The sequence below is a fragment of the Spea bombifrons genome, chromosome 1 (genome assembly GCF_027358695.1).
Source record: "Spea bombifrons isolate aSpeBom1 chromosome 1, aSpeBom1.2.pri, whole genome shotgun sequence".
Lineage (NCBI taxonomy): Eukaryota > Metazoa > Chordata > Amphibia > Anura > Pelobatidae > Spea > Spea bombifrons.
Genome location: NC_071087.1, coordinates 115,300,958 through 115,318,083, shown reverse-complemented (window position 1 = coordinate 115,318,083; position 17,126 = coordinate 115,300,958). Strand labels below are relative to the sequence as shown.

At 39.7% G+C, this 17,126-nt stretch overlaps 1 protein-coding gene across 1 annotated transcript; it reads right to left on the bottom strand.

The window, feature by feature from the left end:
* Positions 1-6,719: 6,719 nt before the first annotated feature.
* Positions 6,720-8,845, bottom strand: LOC128470150 (olfactory receptor 11A1-like). Its single transcript, XM_053452017.1, has 2 exons — positions 8,822-8,845; positions 6,720-7,664 (listed from the first exon to the last, which is right to left on the bottom strand). Exons 1-2 carry the CDS (start codon positions 8,837-8,839, stop codon positions 6,720-6,722), a joined length of 963 nt encoding a protein of 320 aa, XP_053307992.1. The 5' UTR covers positions 8,840-8,845.
* Positions 8,846-17,126: the final 8,281 nt, after the last annotated feature.

The following is a 17,126-nucleotide window of genomic DNA, read 5'->3' as shown; positions in this document are numbered from 1 at the left end:
TCCTTTAAATGACTTAAGCCCTAAACAAAATCTTAGTGGAATGCAATAAAGCAGTCATGGTAGATAGTCAATTCCAGTGTTTGCTTTCAATGTACGCAGAAAGGTGAAGCTTTCAACATATGCAAATCAATTGTCAAATTATGTAAATAAGCATTATTACATAGCTATTACTGAAGTCAAGAAAAAGTGCTGAAACAAAGCTGACTCTATGTCTCACACTACTGCTGACTTTGCATCTAGGAATTCAAAGAGATATGTTCATTAAATGGTTGAATATATTCTATAGAACCAAGATTAACAGCAAAGCTTGAACAATAATATTCTGTATATATAAGCAAAATATAACTGTAAACACATAATTAACATACAATGTATCATACTACACAAAGCTACATGTGACATCCCTACTACAACGTGGACAATTGTTGTTTTGCTATCTACTATTCAGTTCCTAATGTATTTGCCCTACTCAGTTCCATGACTAAGGGTGCAGGCTTTTGTACAGGCTGTCCTATCTAAGCAGAAAGAATTCAATGACAGACTCCATCCATGCAACTTGGGTATCATTTTGGCCCTGCAATAATGGCGTAATTTCATAAAACTGGTCAAAATTTTGGTCACCATTTTTACAGACCACAAAACTTGGAGTACTTCAGCAAGGCCAAAAGATTGACCCGTAGACAAGCCAGATGGTCCCTGTCCATCTCCTTAATCTATTGTTCATCCTTCACGGATCATAGCTTCTTTATTCAAAACATTTTTGGCTTCCCAGACTGTGGCTCCAGTCCACAGTAAGTGGCCTCCCTGCACTTTGTTTGCTTCCGAATCTGAGAGGATTAATGTTTTAACCTGGGCCCATACACCCCGCTCTATGGGACATCCTAGTCCTCAACAAATCCTATACATCATCTTCCGACACTTTTTGTTGCCTGAACTCAATTCTGATTGTGCAGAATATCTAGCACGATGTATTCCCTGTGCCACCAGCAAAACTTCCCACTCCAGAACAGCAGAATGTCTACAGTCTCTGTCCATCCCTAATCATCCTTGGACCCATCTGGGAATGGATTTTATTGTGGATTTTCCACCCTCAGAGGGTCATTCTAGTGGTGGTGAATCGTATTTCTGAAATGACTTATTTTATTCCATTGCCTAAACTACTCTCAGCTTCTGAATTGCTTCCTATTCTTGTGAGAAAAATCATTCATCTGCATCAGGGGCGTCCAACGTGCGGCCCCCCGGACTTCGAGGTGTGCGTCAGACCACATTCAAAGCGGCCGCCCAGCTGCGAAGTTCAAAGCACTGCCATGCGGCTGTAAGACCAGCAGTTTTGAACACGTGATGTTTGAGGGGGGGGCCCACAGAAGATGTTCCTCGTGGCAAGGAGAGGGTCATCACATTGGAGGAGAGCAGGAATTTTTTTTTTTAAAAAGTGTAAGTATTACCAATGGACATGATAGAAGTGTAATTTCTGCTAGCTTTAGCTACTGTGGCTGCTTGTGGATGATAGGAGTGTCATTGCTATATTAAATATATATGATTACTAACAGCAATCACACTCCTATCATGCCCAGGCAGCCAGTACATGCATATAACCTATAGCCTCCCTGTGCCCTGCCCCCCTACTTAGACATTCATGCTATCACATGCATATTCATCACAAACATTCATTCCCTCATTCACCTGAACTGCAGATCTTCCGGTGCCGCTCGCAGATTTAGACGGGGCGCTGTCGCCCTCTGTGTTGCTTGCAGTCTGTTTGAACTTCTCTTGACCTGCCCAGGGGAACAGGAATGCATTCACGTGACTCCGCTGTGTTCCTGCGCCCCCTCGACGGAGCAAGAGATGCTGCTGAGCAACACAGAGAGAAGCAGCAGGGCCCCTGCGGATGATTGTTTTCGGTGTTTTTTTGTTTTTGTTTCGGCATTTTGCCAATAATGCTATTTTCGGTCGATACGTTTCGGCCACCTATATATATCGGTGCATCCCTACTGTCTTGGTGTATGTCTGAGTGCCGGTGTGGCAGAGCCTGTCCTGGTGTGTGTGTTTGGGTGCAGGTGTGGCAGAACATGTCCTGGTGTGTGTGTGTCTGGGTGTCGGCGTGGCAGAGCCTGTCCTGGTGTGTGTGTGGGTGTTTGGGTGTCGATGTGGCAGAGCCTGTCCTGGTGTGTGTTTGGGTGTCGGCGTGGCAGAGCCTGTCCTGGTGTGTGTGTTTGGGCTTCTGTGTGGAAGAGCCTGTCCTGGTGTGTGTGTTTGGGCTTTTGTGTGGCAGAACCTGTCCTGGTGTGTATTTGGTCATCTGTTCCCTGTTTCAGCCATCTTAAATCCAGCTTTTACCCACAGTGTGCTCCAGCCTTGTGCAGTTTAATTTGGCTAAACTTGTTTTAAATGGTTTGTGGACTGACTTTGTTTTACTGTTTAAGTCATTTAGTATTGATAGCATGACATATAAAGGTTGATCAAAAAACTGTTTATCCACTGCTTTTTTCATTATTGCCAAATTAACCCTGTATTAATATGCATTATAAAGCTAAAAGGACATATTTTCTCTCAGTGAAAAATTAGTGAGGCCCACGCACACATACATTTCTGATGAAGTGGCCCATTGCAGAAAAAACTTGGACACCCCTGATCTACATGGTCTTCCTATGCAAATAGTTTCTGATTACGATGTCTAGTTTACAGCTCTTTTTTGAAAAACATTCTGTTTAGCAGTGGGGATCCCCTGGCCTTCTCTTCTGCTTACCACCATCAAACTAATGGGATCACTGAGAGGACTAATCAGTCACTGGAACAGTTTCTCCGGCTGTTCGTGGATCAATACCAATTTGACTGGATGGACCCAAATCCTTCCCTGGGCTGAATTAGCCAGGAATGATGAAGCTTCTAAATTCTCTTCTTTGTTTTGCAATTTTTGGATAACACCCTTCAACATTGTCTCTCATTCATCAAAACCCCAGTTTTGCCAGTGGGCCATTAATTTCCTAATTGCTAACTCTCTGGGCTACTGTTCAACAGGCATTGCCTAAATCTTCAGTGCACTATAAACAACAGGCTAATTGCTCTCGCTGCCTAGCTTTGACCTAGTCCAGAGGCGATAGAGTGTGGCTATCCATCAAGAAAATCAAACTCTATGAAGCCTGCACCTCACATATTACCGTATTTGCTCGATTATAAGACGACCCCCCAAAATCTGAATATTAACTTAGGAAAAAAAAGAAAAAGCCTGAATATAAGACGACCCCAAAGGAAAAAAGTTTTACCAGTAAATGTTAATTCATGTAAACTATTTTTTTTAATAAAAGCTATGATTGAGAAAAATATTTATTTTGTTTTTATTTCTTGTATTTTCCAACCTGTCCCCCAGTTACGCACATCTGCCCCCAGGCTTGCCACCCCAATATGGCACTGTGGCCCATGATATGCCTTTTAACCCTCTATATGCCACTGTGCCCCATGGTATGCCTTTTGACCCCCTATGTGCCACTCTGCCTCCAGAAATGCCTTATACCCCTATATCCCATCCTGGCATTTAGGGGGTTAAAATGCATATTATGGGGCAGAGTGGCATATAGGGAGGTATAAATCATTTCAGGAGGCAGAGTGCTCTATTAAATGCCCCCTTAACGCCACTCCAGAAATGCCCTATGCCCCCATTTAACACACACACACACACACTATACCCCCATTTAACTAACACACACACACACACACACACACTCTCTCTCTCTCCCCCCCTTTCCCCTCTCTCACCCCCCTTCCCCCTCTCTCACCCCCCTCTCACACCCCCCTCTCACCCCTCTCTCCCCCCCTCTCTCCCCTCTCAGCCCTCTCTTACCGGTGCTTCCAGCCGGGGCAGCGGGTTGATGTCACCTTCCGCTGCAGCCGCAAGGAGGTGGAGTTGGCAGCGGGGGTTTGTATGCGTCCGTCTCGTATACTTTCCCCGGCTGTCAGAGGTCAGAGATCAGGGAACTCTGGTCTCTGACAGTCGGGGAAGGTCTACGCGAAGGACGCAGACAACCCCCGCTGCTAGCCACACCTCCTTCCGGCTGCAGCGGACGTTGTCTACGCGGATCGCGTAGACGTCAACCCGCTGCCCCGGCAATACAGCAGGAAGCACCGGTAAGTGTGTGTATGATTGGGGGAGGGTGAGACAGGAGGATCCAGGTCCCCTGCAGCGGTGCGGGGGATCTGGATCTTAGTCTCCTAATCAGACCTCTATTTGAGGTCTGATTAGAAGACGACCCCGATTAGAAGACGAGGGGTATTTTTCAGAGCATTTGCTCTGAAAAAAACCTCGTCTTATAATCGAGCAAATACGGTATTTTATGTATTGTAAGATATATTAGTTGTTTACATCATGTTTGTATGTTAATTAGGATTAATAAGGCAAGTATATATGTCCAAAGAAGAAACAATATAGCTCACGCACTTTATAATAAGATTTTGATCCTACTACGGGATCTTTTTCAAGCCATAAGAAATGTCATAGCAGTCCAACTGTATGACCACATGATTACAAAAGGTGCAACTCTTGCCCAATTTTAAATTAACAAGTAAAGTGATATGCATACTTTTAAAGTGATAATCACAACTATAATGTGCAATGCATCAAAAATACATATTTCAATGAAAACATCTATATATCTTCATTTTTTTAATATTTAATATTCAATTATAAAAAACTAGTTAGTCACCAGCAAGTTATTTTACAATCAATGTTTTGTAATTATGAGGGACTTCAAAACTTTTCAAACGTTTCTTGTAATTCAACCTTACTATATAGTTATAACAGAAAAAAATATAATTTTGTGTAACTACCCAACTCCATATAATAGTATTTTCGAGATTATATGTATCTAAACCATCAAAAACACAGATTGTAATTCAAGTACAGTGTGGAGAGGCATTCAACATATTATTAAATGTGTACTTTTCAGTAATGGGAGCTGCATTTATCATTCATGTAGAGGAACTAATTGTACTACTATATATAAAAACCATGAATTTTATATTATTTATTACCACCAGACCAAAACATTTATCATCTAATGAAATATGTATATACCGTATATTGATCTCTAATTGATCATAAATACAGAATTAAACTAAACTCTCTATTCATTCCATTGGACTCTAAACAATTCAATTCATGAATCCACATTTTTTTTCAAGTAATTTCTCTATCCCCACCTCTTGGCATCTGCGATACAAATGCGTAATTCATTAGGTATATGTTTATATTCTATAAAATGTTGTGGCACTAGTAAATTTTTTTTTTATTATTTTACTAATAAATTTATGTTTAGAGACTTGGATTTTATTTTTTTTATTGTTTCCCCAATATATATTGTATTAAGATTACATAATAACATACAGAATACACAACAAATGAGGAATAACATGAACACATCCTGCTAATGTTATACCATTTCACCTGGCATGGGTATTTAAATCTATTACCTTTAATCATATACAGTTACGCTGTATATGTGTGCTCCCAAAATATTCCCTTCTCATGTTATTGTTAATCATTATACCCGTGCCCTTATTCTTGACACAAACTTCTTTTTTTTAGTTTTTCTTCTCTATTGTTGTATTTATTTTGCTGTTTTTCTTTACATATGTCTTATATATGTTTTTGGCATTATCTTTATTACACCAAGCTTAACACCAATAATTCTTCTGGTCACTCCTGGCCATGGCATACCAATACAAATTTAAAAGACGTGTTCTTATCTTGACCTTTGTCTATTGTGAAAGGCATATTAAATTAAGTTGTGGATTACATTTAATGTTTAAGAGTCCAAACATGACTGATATTATTTGATGGCTGTTCGTCAAGCTATAGTAAGTGTTGTGGAAGTGAAAACCTGTGTAGTATTCATATACTTTACTACTTTTTATGCACTATTTGACCATGCAAATAAAAATAAAAGATATACAGTAAGAAATAATAAGCAGATTTCTGATTGCCTCTCATGACTAGAAAAATGTCCACTTCCAAGCATAGACAAGAAAAACATCCTTTTAAACTGAAACAGAAAATTGTGCATGGTGCTTCAAACCTGTTTTCTTCTTGTTTGCCAGACTGGTAAAATGTAGATGTGTCCATATTCATGGGAATATCAGGCCAGGAGAATAGTGCAGTTATAATCCCTTTTTTGACAACAAATAATGCATCTTTAATCATCGGATTATGTTTAGTAATTTAGAATTGTGTGCAAGGATGCTGATTTATAGAAGCCATAACTAGGGTTTTTGGCACCTTGAGCAGGGTCAGATGTCCTTCCCTGTGCTGATGTCACAGGGACATTGCTACAGTGCAGCTCATGCAAGCCTCTAACCTTGCAGCACCGGGGAAAGCACCCCTCACACCATATGTAATTTAAGGCCCTATAAATTTATGTCAGTTTCCTTTTAGGTCATTTAAGGTTTCCTTCAGGATGGCATACCAGGAAGAGGTTTTTAGTAATTTCAGCTACCAGACATGTGACATACAGAAGTCTTGACAACGGAAAATGTCTGACTGTTAAGTTTGGGGAGCTCATTAACCACTGCAGATTTGTGAAATAAACAACAAATGTCACATTCAAGAAAACTTGGAAACTGAGATATACATGTTTATCAGTTCAAATAAAGTTGAGTCTTTTAGTTGTTGAGTCAATTTAAGCAATATTTATTTTCTGCTTTTTTTTTTCCTGTTCTTTGAGGTACATTTAGAATTTTGGTAGACACATCATGTTCTTTAACAAGGTGCTTAATGCGTTGTGAATTTCCTGATTCCTAAGGCTATATACAATGGGATTTAAGAGAGGCGTTACTACTGTATATAGCAAAGATAAAGCTTTGCTTATGTTAAATATTTCTTCTTGGGAAGGAAATACATACATTGTGATCAAAGTTCCATAATATGTAGACACAACTGCAAGGTGAGAGCTGCAGGTTGAAAAGGCTTTCTTCCTGCCTGTAGCTGAGGGTATCATGAAAATAGTCAAGATTATAATAATATATGTCGTAATAATGAAAACAAAGGGGAACAGTGTAACCACAGCAGCAAATAAAAAGGATTCAACTTCTACTAAGGCTGTGTCTGAGCATGATAGCTTAATAAGAGGTGTAAGGTCACAAAAGAAATTATCTATTACATTAGGGCCACAATAATTTAATTTACACAGTAAAATCAAGGTTATCATTGATATAATGAAGCCAGAGAACCATGCACATGATACCAAGTGCACGCAAAATTGAACATCCATCAGAGATGTGTAGCGTAGTGGGTTGCATATGGCCAAATATCGGTCATAAGACATGATTGCAAAAAGCATACATTCAGTGGTTGCCATAGAACTAAAGACATAATATTGTGTGAAACACACAGGTAAAGAAATTGCAACATCTTCTGACAACAAATTGTGTAACATGTATGGAACAATATTGGTGGTGAAAGCAACTTCTGATAATGAAAGATTGCTAAGAAAGAAGTACATTGGAGATTGAAGACGGTTGCTCATTGACACCAGTATAATGATCAGGATATTTCCAGACAGTGTTAAAATATATGTGATTACAAATATAATTGATAAAAGTGTCTTTAAATGTTGTAGGCCTTCAAACCCAAGAAGCAGAAATTCTGTGACTGTTTCATTTTCCAGAAGTGTTGCCTATATTTTTAAGCATAGATAATTATTGTCTGTTGATATAAACAGTGAACATTGAATGTCTTAAAAAATGCAAGCAAAATAAATAAATTAACTATGTACTACACATGTGCAAATGGTTTCGGAAACATTTCTCATTTTTGGCCCATTTGTTTTTGGGCAACAAATTATGTTTCCTGCCATTTTGCCAAAGAGAAAAGATAGAGGAGAGAAGATAAAAGAGGATAAAAAGCGAGAAGATGAAGAACAAGAAGATGCGGAAATGGAAGCAGAAGAGGACATTGTTGGCAGAGAAGGTAGGGAAAAATTTAAGGAACATGACAGAGAGAGCGAATGAGGGTGTGAGAGAATGTGAGTGAAAGGGCCCACAAATTTCCCTGGCATTGTTTTTGTGGCTTTGTACGAATCTGAATGCAGAAATCTACTATGTACACACTCATTGACAAAAGTAATATATCTTGGTTAGTAACTTGTACATTCCCTTCTTAACAGCTTTCATAGATAAGTGGTCTATGGGTACATAATGAAACCATCAAACCAGTGTATTCTGTATACGCTAATTAGTTGTTTAATTAAAATAAGGGACAATCTTTTCAAGATGTGTAGCTTTTTGTCTAAAACAACCAGGAAACCAGACAGATAAAGTGAATGTTCGGTACTTGTACCATAATTGGTCAGATCAGCTACGATAGCTTACGTCTATACTAAGTGGTGCTGCAATTATGCAAATGTGTGCTAGTGAAATTAAATATGTTATGTCAACAAAATTAACTACCCCTCATTTTGAGATGACCTTACATGATATATATAGATAAAACTTTGAATTACAGCTCACCAGTTTACCTATGTGGTATTTGGGTTCACCTTGTCTGAACTGACCTTGCTTAGTGGTTAGCTAAATATTTGTGATAAAATGTTTCACTGCAACTCATCTACACAATTTAGTGACTCAAGCATATATTGGCAAGTTTGTATGCATCTTATGTTAAAAGTAAAAAATATAGAATAAATATTTCCAAGTGATAAGTGTACAAAATTAGTTTGAGAATTGGATAGCTTTGCAATTGGAAAAAAATGGTTATAACTGTTTTAAAGGATAGTCAAAATTATATAGAAAAACAAAAACGAAAATTTAGAAACAAAAAGCATTTTAAACTCACGTTGTTTTTCAAGTTCATTTTTAACATTTTCCTTTTTGTTATAAATGGTTATACATCGGTGCCCATACACGTAAACCTTCTGTTAACTTCTTATGCTGTTCCTTTTTCCTTTACATTCTGAGAACACGTGATGTTCAAACATCCCAGATACTTTTTGGCTCTAAAAGTCAGTAGAATATCTTTACAGGTGCAAACACCATCTCTGTTTTCTCTTCATGACCACTCCATTCATGCAAAAACTAAATAAAACCTTTAAGACTCTCAGTAGGGAATAGTGATAAAATGTGCAGGGAACACATTTAAGTCTCCAAAACACATAGGTAATCTAGATGGATCCACATCTGGATTCTCCTGGGGAGAGTTGCAATTGTATATAATATTAGAACTGGTAAAATTATTCTATTTTTTGGTGGACAGAAAAACTATATGCACTTGGATAAATCACATGCTATTTCTATAACATTCTCAGTTATAGCCTTGACCCCTTATTAATAGTAGACCAACCGAGTACATCTGATATAAAGCCCAAGTTCCTTATTAGATCATAGATTCATAACAAAATACCTGCAACTTAATAGGTTACATCTTGGTCTTCTTGAATTATGGGTTTGCAGATATGAAATCATGTAGAGAAGCTAATGGTGGATTCATTATTATTCTATTATTACCTCTGCATACAGGCTAATCATCTAGGCTGGTTGCTTGTAAAGACAGACTGGCTGTCACCACCTTACAGTTTTTACTGATGGATGCCATAATAAAAAATTCCAAATGCATCCACATCAGAGACTGCCAGTTATTGAGATCACAGGTAAACTTATTATCAGCACACAGAGAATCGTAGTCAGTGTAGCTCATGGACTAGACTTGATCATAGTCATAGACAAGCCAAATGTTGGTACATTAACAGATATCTACAAAAAGTACAGTAGCTCAGAGACTAGAGAAATCAATGGTTAGAACATGTACATCCAAAGAAGAATAGAGCGCCCACAGTGCAGCAAGGTTGGATCCTAGAATGGGCACTGGTATCCACCAGGGACTATATAAAAGTGCTTCTGTGTTATGCAGTGACATGTTGCCCATAAAGATTGCAGGTTTTCCGAATCATTGTATCAAAAACGTAGTATATAAATCTTATTAATAAGGAATATATATTTTTTATAATACAAAGGTTTTATTTGAGGTATCACATGAACTGCATGTATTTCAGGGTGTACAAAAAAGTGATTTTAGCATGTCAGGAGCACGTGAGCACTGCCCCCAATGCCCCTGCTGGTCACAACAAAGGGGTAAAATTGCAAGTGAAATATGTGTGTGGCACAATTATCAGCATCCCCATGAATTCATATGAGAAAACTATATTTGAAGTATATTGACGTATTGAAATTTCACATTTTTAATGGGTGACTAGGAACAGGAAATTGTTCAACCAGGGACATAAATATCAGGTAGTTATTTGTCAAAATGGGAAAGACCAAGGAAAATAGCTGTGATGTGTGGCAAAAGGTTGTTGAGGTTCATAAAATGGGAAATGGTTATAAGAAAATAGCCCATTTCCTCCATCAGGGCAATAATTAAGAAGTTCCAGATCTGGAACTGGTATGAATCGGCTGCGAGCTGGATTCCTCCCACCGCCGGCGCCTAATGAAGTTAAAGGGGCCGGCCTGCACACACTGTGCCGCCCAATGGCCGTGCCTCAGCTCTTTGCCCCACCCCTTTTAAGACGTGGGATGAAGTGCTGAGGCACGGTCATTGGGCGGCGCGGTGTGTGCAGGCCGGCCCCTTTAGCAAAAATACCCCTACTTTTTTGAAGTATGTAATTGCTATCAAGGCCACATATCAAAACTTCACAGAACAGAGAAATAGGCATCTTCTCATATTTGACAGACAATGACTAAAATAGACACATGAGGTGTTTCCAAGCTCAATAAAGGTAAATGAAGATATTATGAGTTTTATTTTGTTTGTTTAAACTGGGTACATAATTTATAATGGCCGAGAACAGCTTATATAAATATGAGTTTAGGGTCCAATGTTGGAAAAAACCTTACCCTGAATTACTTAAAAAGTCCAGTTCATAAATGTCCACAAACTGCACATACCTTCCCAGCACTGAAATGCATTTACATTACGTTTTGTCTTAGCATGCTGTACAACTGGTGTTAATAAAGAACTACCACAAGATGGCACCATATAAGAACATAAGAATGCAGTCTTTTCCAGTTGATTCCTTATTCATTCCTTTTCAGTTGTGAGTAAAAATATAAAAACATTCGGCCTATATAACACTACATGTTATCTTGTTTAAAGTCTTGTAAACATACATGGTATAAATGAGACGATTGCACAGCAAGCAAAATTAAATTTTATGATTGACTTTAAAGAAAGCCATCCGCTCCACCAGGTTTGGGTAGAACTGTGTTATCTGTTGCAGAGAAAATCCTCCTGCTTTGTACACTGGTTGGTGGGGAGTAAAGCAGCTGCTGGGACACTAGATATCAGCTTTCTTGTCCCAGTAACTTAGAGGGTTAGTACCCTGTTTCCCCAAAAATAAGACATACCCATAAAATAAGCCGTAGGATTTCTAAGCATTTGCGCAATATAAGCCATAACCCGAAAATAAGACATAGTGATAGGCGTGGCTATGCAGCGTCCCGGCTCGGAGCGGTAAAGAAGACGGGCAGCCCTTCTCATCTGCCCCATCGTGACAGCTGCTATCTCGGAGGTGACCGGAGAGGTGCGGACAGCCCCATCAACAAGGTCGTCTCCCCCTGTCAGGTCTATATTTGAATAAATGTAGATTGTTGTACCATACTTATTAAAAATAAGACATCTCCTGAAAATAAGCCATAGCGTGTCTTCTTGAGGAAAAATAAATATAAGACTTATTTTCGGGGAAACACAGTAGTAGGAGGTAGTGACCGGATTTTTAAAATTAAATCCAGGGACTTTTTTTTTAATTGGCAAATGGGAAAAAAAATATTTTCTTAGCATATTTTCTTTAAACTATATATGCAGTGTATTTGGTATGTGTATATGAAGTGCACATTTTGTCCATGAGATAAAAAAAATACTTGAGATGAGAATCTTTTGGGCAGAGCTGGATTAAGAGCATCATGAGCCTGATGCTGAGTACTAAAATAGACAGAATCTTAACTCCTCAACACCCATGTGTACTCTATAAAGATGACATCAGTCCTGGGCAGATAATATAGGATAGAATCTTATGTGTTGGGACTGGGAGTATATCAGTACACTAAAAAAGTCATCATACAGACAATTTAATGCTAATCCTTTTTAATAAAATATGCAGATTGAAATAGAGTAAATAACACACAACCTTTACTGTTCCTCTCACTGATTTCTGGGCTTAGAATGTTTTGTCCTCTGAAGTGACTACAAATTCAGGAGCGCGTTTTATTTCTGAATAAGTAAAAATTAAATAGTTCAATTTATTCCTGCAGTAAGTAAAGTGCCAAAAAAAAGATGACACACCAGGACAGGCTCTGCCACACCGACACCCAAACACACACACACACATACGAGGACAGTCTCTGCCACACCGACCCACAAAAACACACACATCAGGACAGTCTCTGCCACACCGACACCCAAACACACACACCAGGACAGGCTCTGCCACATTGACACCCAAACACACACACCAGAACAGGCTCTGCCACACTGACTCCCAAACACACACCAGCATAGGCTCTGCCACATCAAGACCCAAACACGCACACCAGGACAGGCTCTACCACACCGACACCTAAACACACACACCAGGACAGGCTCTTTCACCGACACCCAAACACACACACAAGGACAGGCTCTGGCACACTGACACCCAAACACACACCAGAACAGGCTCTGCCACACTGACACCCGAACACACATATCAACACAGGGTCTGCCACACAGACACCCAAACACACACACCAGGAGATGCTCAGCCACACCAACACCCAAACACACACACCAGGACAGGCTGTGCCACACCGACATCCACACACACCAGGACAGACTGAGCCACACTGACACCCAAACACACACCAGGACAGGCTCTGCCACACCGACACCCAAAAGCAAACATCAGTGCAGGCTCTTCCACATTGACACCAGACACACACATCAGGACAGGCTCTGCAACACGGATACCCAAACCCACACTCACCAGGACAGGCTCTGCACACTGACACCAACATCCAGATGGGCTAAGCTACAACAATAAAAAAAATATATTTTTCTCACTGCTTTGTCATTGACCCTCCCGTTTTTGTCTTTTTGCCCCTTGTGTATCACCCCCAACCAGCACCAATATTGACTTATGCAATGGCCCCAACTGCCCCCTTTGTATTGATGCTGCCAGCCTGGATAAAATGCTGTACTGCAGTATGGGGGATGTATATATGAGTAATTGGTTCCCTTCCATGAGTCTATACATCCCCCATACTGCGGGGCAGCATTTTACCTAGGCTAGTCAGCAATATCTAAAAGTTATTCCACTGTACTGGAAACATGCCCCTAGCTAGCCCCACATTGTATATTTATCACAGCTCCCTTTAGTATTGATTTATGTGATGCCAACACCCCCTTGTGAATTAATGCACCACACCCTTGCATATTGCCCCCCCTTTAGTATCCATAGGTCCTGCCCAACACCCAGATTGGAAGCATAGGGCTTGCCATCTTTGCCCTCAAACAGCCTGCCTGTGGCATCCTAACCTCCAACAGCCTCCATGTGACATCCTAGTCTCAGACAGCCTCCGTGCAGCATCCTAGCCTCTGCCTGTGCCATGCTCACCCCCACATACACATCACAAACATATTCATTAATTTACTCATTCACAAACATTTATTCACTCATTCGTATATTCATTTATAGATATTCATACACTCATTCAGATATGCATTCATACACTTATTCACAGATACTCATTCATTCCCTCAATCACATATACTCATTAATCCCCCCACCTTCTTACACAAACTGCTGATCTGCCTGTGCCACTCGCAGACTTCCGCAGGGGCTGCCGCCTCACTCTGTGTTGCTTGCAACTTCTCTTGTGCCGCCCCCGGAGGAAGCAGGAACAGAGCAGGGTCATGTCACGTGACGTAAATTCATGTGACTCCGCTGGGTTCCTGCTTCCCCTGGGTGGGAAAATAGACGCTGCTTGTACAGGTATAGATCAATTGGAATTCACATAAAAACTCACCATTAAAGCTATAGATAAAACCCTAGGGCTGCAACTAACAATTATTTTCATAATCGATATTAATTCACACCTATACTATTTTTTTCATATTTAATAAAAACTGATTGAGAAAAATGCATTTCTTGTTTTTATTTTCCAACCTGTCTCCCAGCTATGCCACTCTGCCCCCAGCTATGCCTTACACCCCCCAGCTATGCCTCATACCCCCCAGCTATGCCTTATGCCGCCTATATGCCACTCTGCCCCTCTGATATGGCTTATATGCCCCTAAATGCCACTCTGCCCCCCAGATATGCCTTATACCTCCCTATATCCGACTGTACCCCTGATATGCCTTATACCTCCAGATTTGTGAATGTGCCCCCTGATATGCCTTGTACTTCCAGATATGCCACTGTGCCCCCTGATATGTCTTATACCTCCAAATATGCCACATGCCCTGCTGGTATGCCACTCTGCCCCCTCAGACTTGCCCCCTGATATGCCTTATACTTGCAGATATGCCACAGTGCCCCCTGATATGTCTTATACCTCCAAATATGCCACATGCCCAGCTGGTATGCCACTCTGCCCCCACCCCCAGACTTGCCCCCATACTCAAGAATCCCTGGTGTCTAGTGGTGTCTGTGTGATGCACGTAGATAAACCTCTGCTGCAGGCACTTTCGCTGGAGCTTCTATGACTGAGCGCCAGAAGGTCATGTAACGCTGGTGCGCCATCATAGAAGTGGAGGGCAATAGCGGAGGATGTCTGTGCGCATTGCATCGAATCTATGATTCACGCGAACACCTTTACAGTCACTCAATCATTTATTCTCTCACACTAATTCACACAAATCATTTACACATATTCATTAATGCATTCTCACAAATGCATTAATTATCTCCCTCATTCAGACAATTCATCCACACATTTGTTCATACTCTCACTCATTCAGACAATTCATCCACACATTAATTAATCCATTCTCTCACTTATTCACACAGTTCATCCACACATCCACACATTAATTCATACTCTCACTCATTCACACAATTCATCCACACATTCTTTCATTCTCTCACTCATTCACACAATTCATCCACACATTAATTCATTAATTCTCTCACTCATTATCAATTTCAATATTCTTATTACCCTCTTTCTCACTATCTACCCCCTTTCCCTCCCTTCTCACTTTCCACCCCCTCTCCCTCCTTACCTTCCAGAAGTCCTACGGTGGGAGCACGTGGCCCCTGTCTCCCTGCTGTGCCACGGCACGTGCTGCTTCACTGCTGAGCGCCGGAATATGGTGTCATATTTCGACGCTTAGCATGACATGCCGGCACCGCGACTGAGCTAGAGGCCTCGCAGAGGAGACTGAGGGGCGCCGAGTGGTTGCTGAAAACTTAATGAGCTACTGCTCTGCTCCCCTCTCCTCCATATAAAAAAAAAACAGCATTTCAATTCCGGAATTCCGAGATTATGCCAATTTAAGTATCCATTAATTTAAGATATTTAGAAGATAACTAGTCTCTGAGATTCAAATTTCACATTATATGATGTCTGGAGTGACTGGGCCATAAACTAACCCTTTAAGGCCTACAGATTTCCCTGGGTCAATGACCAGATCAACTTTTCCATTTTTGATATTTGATATATCCATGCAAGTTGTATGTTGTTTATAAAGGGAAAGTTTAATATTAAGATACACATAAAAAGGAAAAAAAAGAAAATTCCACCATTTTCCTATAATTTTGACAGTCTGCTGTGTACTTCTGCAAGATAATTTTTGTTTAGCAAAATCACCTGAGTAAAGTGATATCACTGATGCATAGGTTTATCGGGTTGTTTGGGAATAAAAGGACGCATTTGAGACATACGCATTTCAATTTTTTTACTTGAAATTTTGTCATATTTCAAATATGATGACTATACTGGACACCAAAATTTCTCCACACTAAAGGTATGGGGCATTTTAAACACATACATGTTGAATAATAATTTTAATAATAATAATAAAAATTTAAAAAAATATAAAAAATAGCATATTTTTGAAAGACAGGGACTCCAGGGTATTTAAAATTGTGTCAGTTTAAAAGGTTTCACACACTAATAGTACCATCAGTCTTTGTCAAAGTTTGTGGTAGTAATTTGGTTTAACTTCAGGTATCAAAATTAATCCACTGTATGTATGGTTCATTTTACATAATAAAAAACATTTATATTTCTAACTCCCAACGTAACACTAACTCACTCATCCCAACCAGATGCCCACCTAAACAACTAAACATAAAAACAAGATACCCACAAATAAAAAGAAATAAAAACAGGGCAATAGCTCAAAGTTTCAAAGGTTAAATTAAAATAGTTTTTAAAAAGCTTTAAAATTTAAATAGGGGACACATGGTTAAAAATGCAAAACAAATAGTGTAAAAGAACACTGATCACAGTTTATTATAGAAAGGGGTAATTTTAATACATGTAATACATTTTTAAGAGTATCTGTACCTGTACTATCACTCTCTGTACCTCACGGTCAGCATGAGAGGTTACAGAGAGTGACCATAAAAACAAGGTCAGTGTTTAATAACATTGACTTTGTCATGTGATTATCAGTGATTGCTGTGATTGGTTAATCATAGGGGTCAGCTGACCCCAGGATGACTGATCGGGTCAAGGAATTAACACAGAGCACTGATAAGTATTAAACTCACATTTATCTTAACTGCATGATGAGTTAACTCATCATAAGGATGCGAAGAACATGGTGCTTATGACTAGTTAACTGGTTAAAGATGCAAAGAGGTTAGACGTACTTGAGAATGGAATCTAGTTTTACTATGAACATCTATGTTCTTACTTTAAAATAGAATTCAACCATTTATGTTATTAAAAAAAGGGGCCCCAAAGGGGCCGCGACCCACAGGTTGAGAACCGCTGATTTAGAGGAACTAGTGGCATAGCTATGCTGCTGCTCCTACAAAGTGGAAGAAGCAACACATCTACTATAGAAATTACTGTAATATGTACCACTTGATCCATTTTCCTGTGACTCATAACCTAAATCAAGGTCATCTTCGTTATCAACAACTTTGTCTGACCAT